General features: G+C 43.4%; 1 protein-coding gene across 5 annotated transcripts in view; it reads left to right on the forward strand.

The window, feature by feature from the left end:
• Nucleotides 1-5,134: 5,134 nt before the first annotated feature.
• Nucleotides 5,135-16,694, forward strand: part of TBC1D31 (TBC1 domain family member 31) — a 68,634-nt gene continuing 57,074 nt past the window's right edge. For 2 of the 5 annotated variants that reach the window (XM_004743502.3, XM_045078089.1), the window contains exons 1-3: nt 5,136-5,374; nt 9,211-9,357; nt 12,992-13,107. In XM_004743502.3, coding sequence (XP_004743559.1) covers nt 5,298-5,374; nt 9,211-9,357; nt 12,992-13,107 — 340 coding nt within the window. In that variant the 5' untranslated portion in view covers nt 5,136-5,297. Of the gene's footprint in view, nt 5,375-9,055; nt 9,104-9,210; nt 9,358-12,991; nt 13,108-16,694 lie in introns of all 5 variants that reach the window. The other 3 variants (XM_004743503.3, XM_045078091.1, XM_045078090.1) reach the window with 3 other exon arrangements.

Genomic DNA, 16,694 nt, shown 5'->3' on the forward strand with positions numbered 1-16,694 from the left:
TAAATAAATAAAATCTTTTTTTTTAAATCCCCCCAAATCTCTGATTGGCTCAGCCGAGTCAGACCCCACCCCTGAACCAATCATTTGACCAGTGAGATGTGGGCTAGAAGCATTTCCCAGAAGTGTGTGTAACAGTGCAGGGGCAGGGAAGTGTTGAGGAGATAGGGGGCCAGGGTAGGGACAGTGCTAGACAGGCAAAATTATCCCTGTCTACTGTCTAACCATACCCTCCCCCAGCCCCACTTGACTCAGTGCTTTATTATTTTTTTTTTTTTAGTGCTCTCAACATCTTTGTTTACCAACACTCCTTTTAATGTGCAAATAAACCCTTTTTCCAAGGAGATAAAACAGAATCTTGTTACAAAAGTTCCCAGAGATTTTTAACCCACGTTCGCAATAAATTATTTTCTGGTCCAGGAAATAGGTCTTCTGGAAGAATTCAGAACCACACCAATCCGGTGCAGGAACAGCAAAGTGAGATAATGGAGCCAGAGAGGTCTACATTTGTTTTATTTTGTTTTGTAGTGTTATTTATTTATTTAATTTTTAGTAATCTCTACACCCGGTCTGAGGCTAGAACTCACAACCCTGAGATCAAGAATGACATTCAGTTCCGACTGAGCCAGCCAGGCGCCCCAACATTTGACTCTGGCCTCAATAGTTTCATGACCTTAGACAAGTAAACAGGGATGCCAATACTTGTTTCCTCATTTGCAAAATGGGAACAAAATTACTCTATGAGACAGGATGGTTTCCCTTACGCTGCAGTAACAGCAGGGGGATCCCGAATGCGTGAGCAATCAATGTTCATGGTTGAATGGCACAGAGTTTTGGTGGCTGCATTTTCAGAACAATACTGCAGCTCCTGGTAACTGACTCAGGAGGACTGCACTTCCTGGCCCCTTCTGTTTGGATGGAGCCATGGTTCTGGTGGTGAATTGGAAATAAAAGTTATAGTGACATTTCTGGGCTCTGGAGTGTTTAATTGCTGGTATGAGACCCTTTAGAACTCTCTTCCCCCTGGACAGCAACCCAAAACTTTTGAAATGTTGGCTACTCTGTCAACCCCATTTCCCTAGAGACTAATAGGAGTGACACATGCTGTTGAGTTGTTTTAAGCCACCGAGTTTTGGAGTCGTTAGTGATTATGGCATAACTTCGTCTAACTGAACTGAATGAGGGGAGAAAGGGTATTTGAAGAAATTTGCTAAAGGCTATTAATTGCTTTTTACTTGGTGCTCTTTGAGAGATTGCAGGAAATACTTGAATTGTATTTTCAGTTGTCTTTGGTTACCATACCGGTCTGATTGACTTGCTCTCTCCTTGACTGGCATAGGTGTGGGGGTGTTGGAGAACTGGGTGCCAGGGGATAGCTGTCCTTTACCTTTTAAATATGTTGGGATTTTTTTTTTTCCCAAACAGAAAGGGTTTTCAGATGTTAAGCAATCCAAATGTCCACTAAATGCCCTCTAGCAAAGTTGGCAAAGTGGAAGTGCTTCTCTCTCCGGATGATAGATTATCATTGCAAAAAAGAAGTCATTCGGCCTTGGTAAAAGTGGGATAAGCAAGAGGGCAAGGAGAAAGGACTTTGCAAATCAACTCCCTAAAATCCCTTGGACACACATAACATTCCGTCCATTCTGAGGATGTATTTGAAATATACATAAAGAAGAAACCAGGAGGAAATCTTTGTGACCGTGGATTAGGTAAAGATTTCTTAGATATGACACCAAATACACAATTCACAAAAGAAAACACTGTTGGGTTGATCTTCATCAACACTAATAGATCTACTCATTAAAAGACATTGTTAAAGGAATGAAAAAACAAGACACAAAAGGGAAGAAAATATATGCAAAGTGCATATGTGATTAAGGGCTTAGATCCAGAATATGTAAAGAACTCTCAAAACTCAATAAGAAAAAAACAGCCCAATTAAACATAGGATAAAATATTTGAACAGATACTTCACCCAAGATACACGCAGAAAACAAACGATCACATGAAAAGATGCTGAATGTATCATTTGTCATTCAGGAAAGGGCGGTTAAAATCACTGTGGAGTACCACAACACTCCTAGTATGGCTGCAATCACACAGATTCATCATAGATAGGGAGCATCTGGAACTATTCTACACAGTTGGTGGGTTGCAAAATGACACAACTACTCTGAAAACATCTGACACTTTCTTAAAAAGTTGAGTCTCTGCCTACCTTATATGGCCCGGCTATTCCACTTCTAAGAATTTACCCAACAGAACTGAAAACATATGTTTACGCAAAGACTTGTACTGGAATGGTCATAACATCTGTCTTTGCAATAGCCCCAAATTGGAAACAATCCAAATGTTCCTCAAAGGTGAATGGATACATTAATTGTTGTGTATCAATACCATGGAATGCCACTCAACAATAAGAACAGGTAAACTGCTGGGGCACCTGCCTGGCTCAGTGGGTTAAGCCTCTGCTTTCGACTCAGGTCATGATCCCAGTGTCCTGGGATCAAGCCCCGCATCAGGCTCTCTGCTTAGCAGGGAGCCTGCTTCCCCCTCTCTCTCTCTCTGCCTACTTGTGATCTCTGTCAAAGAAATAAAGTATTTTTTTAAAAGAACATGTGAACTGTTGATATACCCAACAACATAGTTATTCTCAAAATAATTATGCTGAATGAAAGTACCAGGCCAAAAAAAAAAAAAGAGTACATAGTTTAGGACCTATTTATATAAATCTCTAGAAAATATTCACTATGAGACAAAAAGCTGATTAACGGTTGCCTGCAGGCAAGATGTGGTGGGGATAGAAAGAGATTGAATTGCAAACAGGCAGGAGGAAACTTTTAGGGGTGATGGATATGTTCATTATCTTGATTATGATGATAGCTTCGCAAGAGCATATTTATGTCAAGTCATTAAATTATACAATTTAAATACATGCCGCTTATTGAATATCAATTACACCTCAGTTAGGCTGAAAAAATGTATTTATAGGATTCATCAGTTATTGACTGAGTAATGATTCAGGAAAGAACTAGCAAATGGTCTACCAACTTGGATTATAAACATTGGGAAATTATAATAAATAGAAGGCTGACAGCCTTTGGGGGCATGTCTCGTCATTCGCCAGCCTGACCTTCAGATATGGCCCAGATTCAATCCAAAGATAAGCGCAAAGTGGGTGTCCAGAAGATCTGTAATATGGAAACCTCTTTAGCACATACCTGAAGTTGGACAGGATGGTCACATGGGCTGTGACAGCCCATTCAAGCTGAACTTCAGTCTGGTTAAACCAAAGTAGTTAAGGAAATCATTCAGCACGTTTGTCTCTGCTACTGATAAAAATGTTGCTTGGTTACCTGCATGGGATAGAAATATGAGAAATAACCTGTGTTTCAAGTTAAGTGCCCATAAGCTTAATATCCTAAGTTTCCTGACGAAAAACGCAAACATTCACACGCACAGTTTATTATCATCTCAAATCATATAAATAAAAATGAGGAATGTGATTGTCTCTCCTGCAATAGGTTATTAAAAGTTGTGTGGTCTCTTAGAGCCACCCCTTAGTAACAATACGAAATATAAAATCTGCATTGGTCAATTTTTGTGAGAGTTTTACTTTTCGGCAGAGTTTGAGATTTTCAAATATCATGGCCTTATAATTTTGTAAAAACTCATTTTTCTGTTGTAGAAAACACGGAGACCAAGAATGAAAAGACTAAAAATCTAATCACGGCTCTCTTACTAACTCAATTCCTTGTCTGCAAAATGGGGGTAGAAGAAGTACCTACCTGTAGTAGGTTGAACACTGCCTCCCCGAAATATATATCCACAACCTAATCCCCACCCAGAACATGTGAATGTTGCCTTATTTAGAAACCAGTCTTGGGGTGCCTGGATGGCTCAGTGGTTTAAAGCCTCTGCCTTCCACTCAGGTCGTGATCCCAGGGTTCTGGGATCAAGCCCCACATCAGGCTCTCTGTTCAGCAGGGAGCCTGCTTCCCCCTCTCTCTCTGCCTGCCTCTCTGCCTACTTGTAATCTCTGTCTGTCAAATAAATAAATAAAATCTTTTTTTAAAAAAAGAAAGAAAACAGTCTTTGCAGGTGTACTTAAGAACCTTGGGATGAAGAGATCATCTTGGATTACCCAGGTGGACCTTAAGTCCAACGACACGTGTTCTCATAAAAGAAAAGCAAGAGAGATTGGAAACAATGCAGAGAGTGGAAGGCTGGAAGGGAATGATGTGGTCCCAAGTCAAGGAAGTCACCAGCTGGAAGATGCAAGGAATGGAATCTTCCCTAGAGCCTCTGGAGGGAGCCGCTGGGCCAACACCTTGATTTCTGATTCTGGCCTCTAGAATATGAGAATAACTTTTTTTTTTTTTTAAACCAAGTTTGTGGTCATTCATTTCTGCAACCGCAAGAAACCAATGTACTGCCTCACAGAGCACAAAAAATGAGAATAATAGTACTACCAACATTGTAGGTTTGCTATAAGGATTAAATGGATTAATATTCGTAAAGCACTTAGAAGAACGCTTGATACCTGGCAGGCACGAGAGAAGGGCTAAGTGAATATTTACAAAAAGGAACTCTGATGTCAGCGCCACTGGTTGTTGATGACATTGCTTTTCTGGTCCATGACCGGTGAACTAGACACCATGATACCGGCGCCTCTTGTTACATTACAACTGAAAAAGGAATTGCGACGGTGAAAAGGACAAGAATAGACTCTGTTGAGGTTCTTTTAAGCCCGAACGCTCCATAAAAAGGAACACCGCTATCCTCAACGCATTTGCATGCTTCTCTATTAGTGGTCTCTACGACCCCTTAATCCCTAAACGCAACGTAGAACGCAGCGATCACGGGAGAAAACCACTTTTATTGGCCTGGGTGGGGAACCTAAAACCCCGCGAGGCCCCAAGAGTGCAGAATTCTCAAGCGGATTGCCCACGACCCGTGCCACCTGCAGAGAACTACCAGTCCCAGAAGGCTTTGGGCCCCGGGCTTGGGGGCGGACCCCTAAAAGGGGCGGAGTCTAAGAGAGGGTCGTTGGCCGGTTCCATTGTCCAGGGTTGCAGGGGTTGCCTGGGCGGAGTTGGGAGGAAAACCGCCTCCCTATTGGCTGTGAATAGAAAGGTCGGCGTCGCGGGGATTCCCGGACGCCGGGGCGGGAGCTCCAATCTCCCGGGTCGGGAGCTTAAATTTCCCGGGCGGGGAGCGCGGGGCCTGCCGGGAAGGCGCCCGGTCGGTTGCGCACCCGGCAGCGGTGGCGGCGGCGGCGGCCGCGGGTGGGCTTCGCCATGCAGAGCACAGACCTGGGCAACAAGGAGAGCGGCAAGCTATGGCACCGCAAGCCCTCCCCGGCCGCTCGCGACGGGTAAAGGCGGCGGGCTGCGGAGGGGCCTGGAGGCCGGCGAGGGGCGGCTCTGCGTGCTTGCAGAGGCGTTGGAGACGCTGTTGGGGAGGATCTCCGGGAGGAGTGCAAGGGGCCGGGGGTGGGGGGAGATTCGAGCTCTGCCTCGGATCCCTGGGCGGGATCCCTGGCCCGGATGACCTCTTGAAAGGCAGGTAGCCTTAGTCCTGCCGTGCTCCGGGCGCCGAGGTCGTCGGGGAACCCTTCCTGGTCATGGGGCGGGGGTCGGCGAGGTGCACGAGAGGATGGGTACCGGGGTTCTGCCTGCCTGAATGATCGGAGCAGTCCCGTAGCATTCCCGGCGCTCAGTAGATGCTCAGTAACTCTTTTTTACGATTGCACCTGGAAAAGAACTCAGGAAGAACGGTGCAGGGAAAGGGGAAAGGTGCACGTCGACCCCTTCCAAATGCGGCAACTTACCCATCTTAAGTCATCGTTTATATTCAGACAAGCATACATCCATCAGCTGTTTGTTGAGCATCCACTCTGTGCCAAGCTTCTAAGGTCTGGGGGACAGCAGTGGAACAAATCAAACTTCTGGCTTTGTCGAGTTGACACGTTAGCGTGTATGGCACGTGACCATGGGACTACATTGTACAGTGCAAGGTGGTTAGCGCTGCTGCTGCTGCTGATGGTGGTTTTTTTAAGTAGACTTCTTTTTTTTTAAGAACAGTTTTAGGTTCACAGCCAAATTGATAGGGACAGATTTCCTATATACCCCTGCCCTCACATATGCTTAGCCTCCCCATTATCAGTATTACCCATCACAGAGGTGTTTTAATTGCAGCTGATGAGTCTGCATTGGGACAGCATTATCACCCAAAGTCTACAGTCATGCTAGGGTCCACTTTGGGGTTGTATGTTCTATGGATTTGGGCAAATATACAGTGACATGTATACATCACTGTACTATCATACAAAGTATTTTCACTGCCCTAGAAGTTCTCTGTGGTCTGCCTGTTTTCCCCTCCCTCCCCAGCCTCTCCTTTTCATTCTGGTCCCGGATAGCTGATCTGTTTGAGTCTTAGCCACTCAAGACTTTAACGGAAACCTTTGCCCCAAGTGGTGCCATCTTGGTTCCAATTGCTGCACACAGATTGGTGCCATTGCTTTTAATTTCCAAAGATTTTGTGGCCTTTGGAGCATCACTTGAATTCATGTTTTTATTCCTGGTAATTTTTCTGTTGATCCTTTGGTAGCTTCTCAACAAATCAGCAGACTTCACGTGCCAACTTTCCTCGCTCGAACCACCGTGTAGGACGTTGTACTAAGAGCTCCTTTGATTTCTGGTTCTCTCAGCCCCCTAGCCATGCTGCTGTCCCATCAATTGTATTGAATAAAAATTTTTGGTTAGGGATTCTTCAGTAGGGATTTTCATTTCCAAACTTGAAGTTTATGTAAATACTACCCTAACTTCTGATGCTCTCTAAATGTTTTAAACGTTATTGCCAACCCACAGTAATTCTGTTTTTTGCTGTTATAAAATATCCAGATATACATGCAAGATCGAAGGAAGGAAAGAAACAATTTTATGGAAATGTTATTCGCTTCCACTAAACCACAGCTTTCTTTTTGTTCATCAAAACCCATTGCTATGGTCTCAAGAGAGACAAGGGGCAGAGACTGAGTTGAAGTTAATGTCCAGTTACTAGTTCTGTGACCTTGGGCAAGTTAATCACCAAGACTGCAGGTGAAGATAATCGTTCCTACCAGACAGGGTCATCTTAGGGCATTAAACAGTGTCTCACGCATCTTGGTGTTCGGTAAATATTTGATCTTTTAATTATGTTGAAGGCCTGAGAAACTGTCAGGCAACCTGTGAGCAATTGAAAGGCAGTTCTGAAATAAATGCTGGTAAAGACAGTTCTAAAATAAATGTTGGTATGTGTGCGTTATGTGAAATCAGAGGGGTGGGATGTTGCTATTAATTGTGATTATTATCTAGATGGTAGAGTTATAATCAATTTCATTTATTAGTGTTTTTCTGTTCTTTTCTTATTTTGAACAATGATCAGATAATTTTGTAACTCACACACATAGTAAATGTTATAGAAATAAAACCCGAGGGAAGAGTGGTTCACTCTGTCTGGTTTTAATTGCCTGGGAACATTGATATTATTACTCATTTCACTATATTTATTCTCACCCTCTCCCCTTTGGGGATGTCAGAGGAAAACCAGAGCTTGGCAGTAGTTGAAGTAAAAACAGATTTTATTCCTCTGTTGCAATAGAGGAAAGGAGACTTCAGTATAGAACTGGGCTCAGCTCCGGCTACAGGCTAGGTGAGTGAGGATGTACTGCCAAGGAGCATGGGGAGAGGCAGGAGATGGAAAATCACTAAAAGGAAATATCTAGGTTAAGGGAGTTCTGGGTAAACCAGCCTAAAAGAGATTCTTGAAGAAAAATGACTGGATGTCAGCTGGGAGCTGGTGGAGAATGAGAAACTGATCAGTTACCAGGGATGATCAGGGGTTCTAATTAAACAGACTGAACAGGATGTTAAAATTAGATTTTACAAGGGAAGCCCACGGATGGAGAAGTGCCCCCTGAGAAGGTTCAGGAGCCAAACTAAAGCTTTGGTCAAGCAAAGAATCTTTGTCCAGATCTTGATAAACATGAAGTATCATAAGAATTTTGCTGTTTCACCCAGTGAAAAGCCTTATGTTTAAACTGAAGAAAATGTTTAATACATTTAATTCAATTTAGTATTTTTTTAAAGAATTTATTTATTTATTTATTTGACAGATCACAAGTAGGTGGAGAGGCAGGCAGAGAGAGAGGAGGAAGCAGGCTCCCTGCTGAGCAGAGAGCCTGATGTGGGGCTCCATCCCAGGACCCTGGGATCATGACCTGAGCCAAAGGCAGAGGTTTAACCCATCGAGCCACCCAGGTGCCCCCAATTTAGTATTTTTTAATGAAAAATAATGAAGAGGATAGACATTTCTAAGATTTGAGTTCAGAAACTCACAAAAGGTCAATTAACATAAAAATGTTCATGATTAGAAAACTATTGTAACAAAGAAGGGGATTATTCTGGTCTTTGTGACCTGAATAGGCACACATAAACTATTTTAAGAAGTTATTCATTCTGTGCTCCAAGTTTTGTAACAGGTTTCTTTTCAACAGATACATGGTACGTGATCTTAAAAAAAAAAAAAAAAAAACAGTACCTTTAGACCAATATAGCCAAAAATAAAACTCATGTACACTTAGTTCACTTTGGAACACTTTATATTACAAAATTTCATTAAGGTGTTTTAAAATGAAGATATTGAATTGGAATTTTTCTTACATGCCGTGGCCTGTGGTTTATATAAAACTACTTTTCACTTATTACATCATTGTTTTTAGCATGTGTTTGTTGCTTCATGTAGCGATTTGACTCAATCAAAAATACATTCTCTTATATCTTGTTATTGTCTATCACTTAATCACAGTTTACGAAGCTTTTCATATGTGTGCTTGTGTTTTTCAATATCTGTCTTCACCACGAAACTGAAAGCTCCCTGAGAAGAGGGCCTGTGTCCATCTGTTACTTTCAGGTCGCAGCTTCTGCAGCATCTGACACATAGTGGGTTTTCAAGTATTTGATGAATCTGTATGCACAGTAGCCACGTGGATAATAACTTTCTCCATGGCTTCCAGAAATCACTAGGATGGCTTCTAGGAGAGTAGCAGGAGAGGGAAGAATGGGTAGGCAGGAAACTTCAAAATTAGTGAAATTACCATAAAAATTACCGTGTTTTTCATGAATAATGCTTGACATAGAATTAAGTATGTTGTTTGTTTGCTTCTGACAGGATTATCGTGAACATCATTCACAGCTCTTCTGACTACCTTCCCAAAGTCTTGCGATTTTTGAATGTGGCTTTTGACAGCTCAGGTGATTGCTTAATTGCTGGGGACCATCAAGGAAATATCTATGTTTTTGACTTGTATGGAAACAGGTGAGCAGACACCTTTGATCCAGATCATATTTAACAAGTCATTTACTGCCAATTTTAGTACCTCCTATTAATTATTCATTCAGCAAGATTCATCAAGTTCTTACTATATTTCAGGTACCTTGTAAAACCCTGTCATAAATGCTGACAGAAGAAAGTGGGAAAGCATAGAATATATGGTTAGATTTTTTTTTTTTTTTTTTTTTAGAGAATTCAAGTTTCCAGTTTGCACAATATCTCTAGTAGCTTGTTATTTAAATTTAAAATTTTACTATTGCTCACTTAGCAACATCTGGTACTTTGTCGGGCCATTTAGAAAGAGCACAATTTCCTTTGGACGTTATTGTCACAGTTTATGCATCTGGCAGCTTTAAAGAATTGATCCGCACTCGTCTGCCGCCTCTCCCTTTGCTCAGCAGTTTGGTACAGAAGCAGTGAGATGGGATTGATGGAGGGAGTCATGCCTGCGGTGGGGGGTGGGGGGTGCGTGGGAGAACCAGGTCCGCCTGCCAGAGTCAGAAGGCGTCTGTGTGGGGGATGGGGCAATCATGGGAAAGACCGGAGGCTCCGATCAAGTGAGTAAATATGTTGAGGATAATGGAGGCCAGGTATCTAACAACGGAAAAGGGGATTTGCTGATACAGAAAGGCAGAGAACAAGAACAAACCCTGGGGTACTGGATTGGAATGGGATATATCTGTGCGCACAGCTTGTTTTGAATATATTGACATAGAGGTAAATAGAAGCGTGTGAGTGAGTGAATGCATTATAGGTACATGTGTTTCTTAGCTTTGTCCGTTTACAGGACCTGGGAACAACAACCCCCCAGTAGCAATGAATACATTCATTGCCTGGTTCTGTTCTAAATACCACGCTCTGCTAAAAGCAATCAGGGATCCTTGCAGAAACGGCCAGTTTCAGGATGGAGGCAGGTGAGCCTGGAACATTTTGTAGCCAGAAAGGAGGAATTCTTTTAAAAAAGAGTGTCCAAAGGACATTAAGGTCAGCTTTAAAGCTCTCCTTGCCATATTGGAGATGATTTGAGTATCAAAATAAATGATAGTAAGGGGTCATAACCCATTGAGTAAAATAGAAATCTAGAACTTCATTCGGTCATCGAACAATGGTTCAATGAGAAGGGATACTCGCACAGTCACAAAGCAGCTCCCCCCAAAATACTGATTAATTATAGAGGGGAAAAGATGAATTTTGCAGTGAAGAAGTCGAGCAAACACTACCTTATCAAATGATGACACGAGTAGTGGGACAGATCAAAATTCATGTGCCCCCTGACAGCAGCGGAAAGAGCAGACTGTCCCTTCTGTGGTATTCCAGCCAGGGACAGGGCACCTGGAATCATCAGACGGACAGAGCTAAATTAAGGGATTGTGTAACAAGATGGCTCGTCATCTTCCCAAGGGTCAAGGTCATGAACATTGTAGAAAAACCAGAACTATTCCAATCTGAGGAAGACCAGAGCCATGACAAGTAAAGGCATGCATCTGGGCTGATCCCTGAAGGACATTCTTGGGGACCAGTGGCACAACTGAATGGGGTCTGAGGATTAGGTGGTGGTAACAGATCAGTGGGATTTCCTGATTTGGATAGTTGTATTGTAATTATATGGGAGAATTTTCTTGTTTATGGGAATCCTGATCTCGCTAACTTATCCTCAAATAGTTCAGGGAAAGAAGGGGTCGTATGTAATTAATTTCTCTGTGATTTATTAGGTATGTTAATCATTGTTTCCACTCCTTACCAAAAAAATAACCATCACAATTCTCCCACTTTTTATTCTTGCCTAACACACCCTGCCCGTTCTCAATCTTAAATTCATAGAACTGTCGCTTCTCTGTTCCCACTGCTAAAGAGAACAAAAATTGGTGTTGAGGGACTCCATTACTGAATAAGGGACGTCTGCATCAATGATGCTTCCTCTTCATTTGCTCATCAGCACTTACTACTTCTCCCACTGTCCTCCAGCTTCCTTGTCTTTGCCTGCTTCCTTGTCTTCTTGGGTACGAGCCCACTCTTGCTCGCTCCCTGGCCTCCCAACCCATGAGGAAACAGACACTTTCCAGCTTCCCTTCCCCTTCCCAAGCGCAGCCTCAGATATTTGGCCGTCCGTCCCAGTGGTCGGTTTATTCATAAAATAAGGGACCCTAATTTCTTCCCATGCTAATCTCGATCGGTAGCTACCCCTGGGACGTGGCTCCACGAGTGTTCCTCCCTTATTTTGTCCACTGTCCCTTTTCTCTCTGTCTATGCATAATCACAGCTGAGCGGAGGAGTAAGTGTCAGAGCTGAGACTTGAAATCAAGCCCGTCTGATTCTAACGCCCACCATACTGGGGTCCCTCGGAAATCTTACTTGCCTGATTCACTCGTCTCTCTTCAATTCTCATCTTACTAATACTCATCTCTACTTCCTCCCCGGAATGTTTTTCTTTTGCTTCAAGGGTCAGCTCTTTCCTGAATTTTCTACTTCTCCGATCATTTCCCGCCCCCCCTCGTTTTGCTGACTCTTCTGCCAGTGCCTACCCCTTTCTGTGCTGCTCAGGCATCTGTCCTTGGCCTGCTCCCTTCCATGTCCTCATTCATAATCTCAGCAGCACCAAGCCCAAGGCTTCAGCTGCAGTGCAAAGACTGTTAACCCAAATCTACCTCTACTACATACGGGATATCTTCTATGTTAAGCTGTCTGGTGCGGTAGCCACTAGCTGTGTCAAGCTCCGGAGCCCGTGAAAGCTGGCCAGTCCAAATTGAGATGTGCTGTTAGTGTAAAATACACACTGGGTTGGGAAGACTTAATATGAAAAAAAGAATGTAAAATATCTCATTTGTAATTTTTTATTGATTCAATGTGGAAATGATAATAAGTACATATTAAGTAAAATGTGCTATTAAGATTAATTTTACCTTTTTTCTTTTTACTTTTTCAAGATGGCTCCTAGGAGGTTTTAAATCACACCTCTGGCCCGCACTCTGTTTCTAGGATAGCACAATTTTTAAAGGCCTTGAACTCATGTATTTAAAACCAGACTTATTTCCTACCTCCCAGACTTGTCCCTCTTTTGCCCAATCTTGAAAACTTGATTTTTTTTAGTAAATTAAACTCTAGCTGTGTGCCAAGTACTCTGCTAAGCACTTAGCATATGCTATTTCATTCAATCAGCCTGTTAGTTCACTTGATCTCTTAATCATGACTCTTTTCTTACCTTCCTTTTGCACGTGAGCAAATTCCAGATTCCTCCCTTTCTACCTCATTTCAGTGTGTCACCAGCCCTTCTCCCGCTTGACTCCTTGTCCTGTTTGTCCTTTCCGTGTCAGCCCCGGAGCACTGGTTGACCTGCTCCGTAGTGGCTTGCTTCATGATCTTTCCATCCATTTGCCATTGCCAACAGAATCCCCTTCCCGGAAGCCCTGGCTGGTCGTAATTCTGCTAAGCTTTAAACCTGTTAAGTAAATTCCAGATTCCTGTACGTGCTGGACAGCACTCTTGGTAATCCATTCTTGGCCTCCCAACATGAGGGTTCATTTTTCTGGGTTTCATTTTCTCCCTCTCTAAGGACTCCTCCAATGTAAAATTGATGACTGCTGGAAGACTTTCTGATACTAATGCGGTAATCTCTTAATAGGTTTAATCTTGTTCAGCGAACAGCACAAGCTTGCACGGCTCTGGCCTTTAATCTCCGTAGGAAGTCTGAATTCCTTGTGGCATTAGCTGATTATTCTATTAAATGTTTCGACACAGGTAAGAAGTCCTCCTCTTTATCTTTTGAATAAGAGTCAAATTTAGGCAGAAGTACCGCGAGGAGTTTGCCGGTCTGTACAGTCTGCACTCGCTGCCGACATCAGCTGCAAGTTTGGGGGTCCCGGGACTATCCTCACATCACATGAGCTGTTTACAAACCCAGGGTTTCCCACAACTATCCTCAGGTTTGATAATTCACTGGAATGACTCCCAGAACTCAGGAAAGCACTCTGCTCGCGATAATAGTTTGAATGCGGCGGCTGGCTACAAATTAGAAGCAGCCAGAGGAAGGGTGCGTGGGGCACAACGTGGGTGGCTCCCAGAAGACAAGCTGCCCTTATCCTCAGGGACATGTTCCCTTCCTAGCATCCGTGAGTGGCTGTCCATGCAGAGTATTGCCAAACCAAAAATTCACCCAAAGCTCTGAGCTCTGCGGCTTTTTATGGAGGCTCCGTGACATGAGTACGGCTGATTGGATTACTGCCCGCTGGTCTGAACTCAAATTTCCAGCCCTCCTCTGGAGGGTGGCAGATATCACGTGACCCCAAAGCCCAGCCTACCAGTCACTCCCATGGCTGGCCTTTCCCATGCGGCAGCCCCCACTTTGAGGTTCTCTCCATAGATAAGCCAGCTGCTGTTGCCTGAGGGACCTGCCATGAGTAACAGAGACACCCCATCACTGGGGGAATTTTGGGGGTTTAGAGATTGCCTCCCAGGAGCCTGGACAAAAGCCCTACCTTTCTTTGAAGCCCTAGCTCCTTAGTCCTTCGGTACAAGAATAATAACCTTCTTAATATAGCCTATGTATGATATATCACTTCATCTAGTTCTAGAGAACTTAGAGTTCTGTAAACTGAACCTCTTAAGAAAATAGATATCTCAAGTGTATTGTTTTTTCATGTGATTAAAGTGATTGATAGAATATGTAGAGATAATAATAACCAGGGCGCCTGGTAGCACAGTTGGTTAAGCGTTCGACTCTTGGTGTCAGCTCAGGTCATGATCTCAGGGTGCTCTCTCTCACTCTCTCTCTAACAAATAATTTATTTTTTAAGATTTTTAAATTTATTTGATAGAGACAGAGCGAGAGAGGGAACATAAGCAGAGGGAGTGGGAGAGGGAGAAGCAGGCTTCCCATCAAGCAGGGAACCTGGTGCGGGGCTCAATCCCAGGACCCTGGGATCACGACCTGAGCCAAAGGCAGACGCCTAATGACTGAGCCACCCAGGCGCTTAAAGTTTTAAAAGAAGTTTTAAAAGTTTTAAAAAAAACTTTAAGATAATAACCATAGTAATGTGTTCTAACACTTAGTGTTTACTCTCTGCCAGGTATACTGTTGTGTGACTTTATACATATTAATTTTAATTGTCATAAGACCCATGGACGGGGATAGTGTTATGTCCATTTTGCAGATGAGGAGACTGAGGCACAGAACTAACTTGACCAAGGTCCTGTGGCATGTAAGCAGGGGAGCAGGATTCCTAAGCTGGAAGCCTAGCTCCGGGGGCTCTTCTCTTCATCGCTGTTCTGCTCTCACTGTGCGTTAAAGACCCATGTGTGGACCCATGCACTGGTCCATGTTTTTATGGTCAGGACCTATCTTTCCAGTCTGGTTTTTCTGCATATACCTTTTTTACATTCTTTTTTTTTTTTTTTTTTTAAGATTTTATTTATTTATTTACTTATTTATTTGAAAGAGAAAGTGCACGGGCACAGACAGGAAGGGGGTGGGACAGAAGGGGAGAGAGGGGATCCTAAGCAGACTCCCTGCTGAGCGGAGAGCCCCAGATGGGGGGCTCCATCTCACAGCCCTGAGGTTATGCCCTGACCCCAAACCAAGAGTTGGCGGCTTAACCAACTGAGCCACCCAGGCGCCCACCTTTATCACATTCCTTTTTTTTTCCCTTTTAAATATTTTATTTATTTATTTGAGAGAGAGAGAGAGAGCATGAGAAGGGGGAGGGTCAGAGGAAGAAGCAGACGCCCTGCCGAGCAAGTAGCCTGATGCGGGGATCAATCCTAGGACTCCAAGATCATGACCTGAGCCGAAGGCAGTCGCTTAACCAACTGAGCACCTGAGGCGCCCCCTCTTTTACATTCTAACAAACATGTGACCATCCTTTCTAGATTCTTTGGTGGAATCATCTTCTTAACCTCGTTAAAAATCTGTGCAGCATTTTAAAATGAGCATGTAATATTCCGCTGTGTAGTTGTCGGCAGAACGGTAACCATTAAACCTGTTCTCTCTCAATGGACTTGAAACCGCCGCCTCCAGGTCTCGGTTACAGAAGCTGCTGCCGCAGAAAGTCTAAAACACTGAATGTTGATACTCATCTGTGATTTTCCCTCAGATTCTCTCTTCTCAGGTCCCTCTTCTTGCAGTCTCTTCTGGGTGTTGAGCCCCTTCCCCCACCAGTGATGTTGTCTCCAACTCCATGAGTACCTTCCTCTTCACTGCTAAAGCCCCGGCTTCGTAGCCTGCAGCGGCCGATTCCGAGTTAGAATTCTTCCTCCCGCACTCCCTGCTCCTCTAAGGTCCTTAGTGACCTCTGATTGTTGAAACCCTCTTTGCACTTGCCCTTCTGCCTCTCGGTAGCGCTGAGCACTCTGCTTCAGGGCAGGGCCTCCGCGTCCTGCTCTTCTCTCCACGTTCTCTTCTACTCTCCCGACGGCTTCTTACGAGGCTCCCTCCTGGGTTATTGGAGTGGTCCCTGGACTTTGGGATTTTTCACCCAATTAAAAGGAAAAAGTAGAGGAACAGCTCAGACGGGTTGTCAACTTTTAATTTTGCTAAATGACATTGGAAAAAACAATAGAACTGCATTTCCTGAAATGAGATTTTTTTAAACATAAAAGAAGTTAGAAAGATATAATCCTCGATTAAAAGGTAGTACTTTAAATTTAAGCTTCATTTCATTATCCTTATTTTTCTCATTTCACTGAAAACCAGTGAAAAATTGATCATTAACTAATGCCAGACTTTAGACTGGTGTTGGGAAACTACTGCTCGCTCCCCAGCGGCTTCTCTCTGTTCCCTCTGTTTTCATTTTTGACCTACTTTGTATCTTAATGTTTCCCAGATTTACATCTTGCTTTCGGACTATTCTCCCCAGTTTCTTCTTTCTGGAGGAAAAACTTCCGATCGTGAAAGTAAAACTTGCCTACCACAGCAAATCTGGAAACACAGGAAAATGAAAAGAGAACTTAAAAATCACTTAACATCACTTAAAATTCTATAAACTGAGCGGAAGGCAGAGGCTTAACCCACTGAGCCACCCAGGCGCCCCTCTCGTCTTTTATTTCAACACCTATATTTGATCACAAAGTCCTTTGCATTTCTCCTTCATAGTTCTCAAATTTGTTCCTTTCTCCATTGTCACGTTTTTAGTTCTAGACCTTCCTTGTCTCCTTCCTGGATTATCACAGCAACAAAGAAATCAGTTGTCTCATCTCTGCCTTCTTTCCAGTATATCCACCACCTGTCTTCGAAGTGCTCGGTCTAAAATACACACCAGATATGCTGCTCTTCTACACCAAACTACGCCTCCCAAGGGAAAGTCCAGACTCCGTACTGTCCCACTGAAAGC

This window comes from Mustela putorius, unplaced genomic scaffold, assembly GCF_011764305.1.
Source record: "Mustela putorius furo isolate JIRA1106 unplaced genomic scaffold, ASM1176430v1.1 tig00000228_pilon_pilon_pilon, whole genome shotgun sequence".
NCBI lineage: Eukaryota > Metazoa > Chordata > Mammalia > Carnivora > Mustelidae > Mustela > Mustela putorius.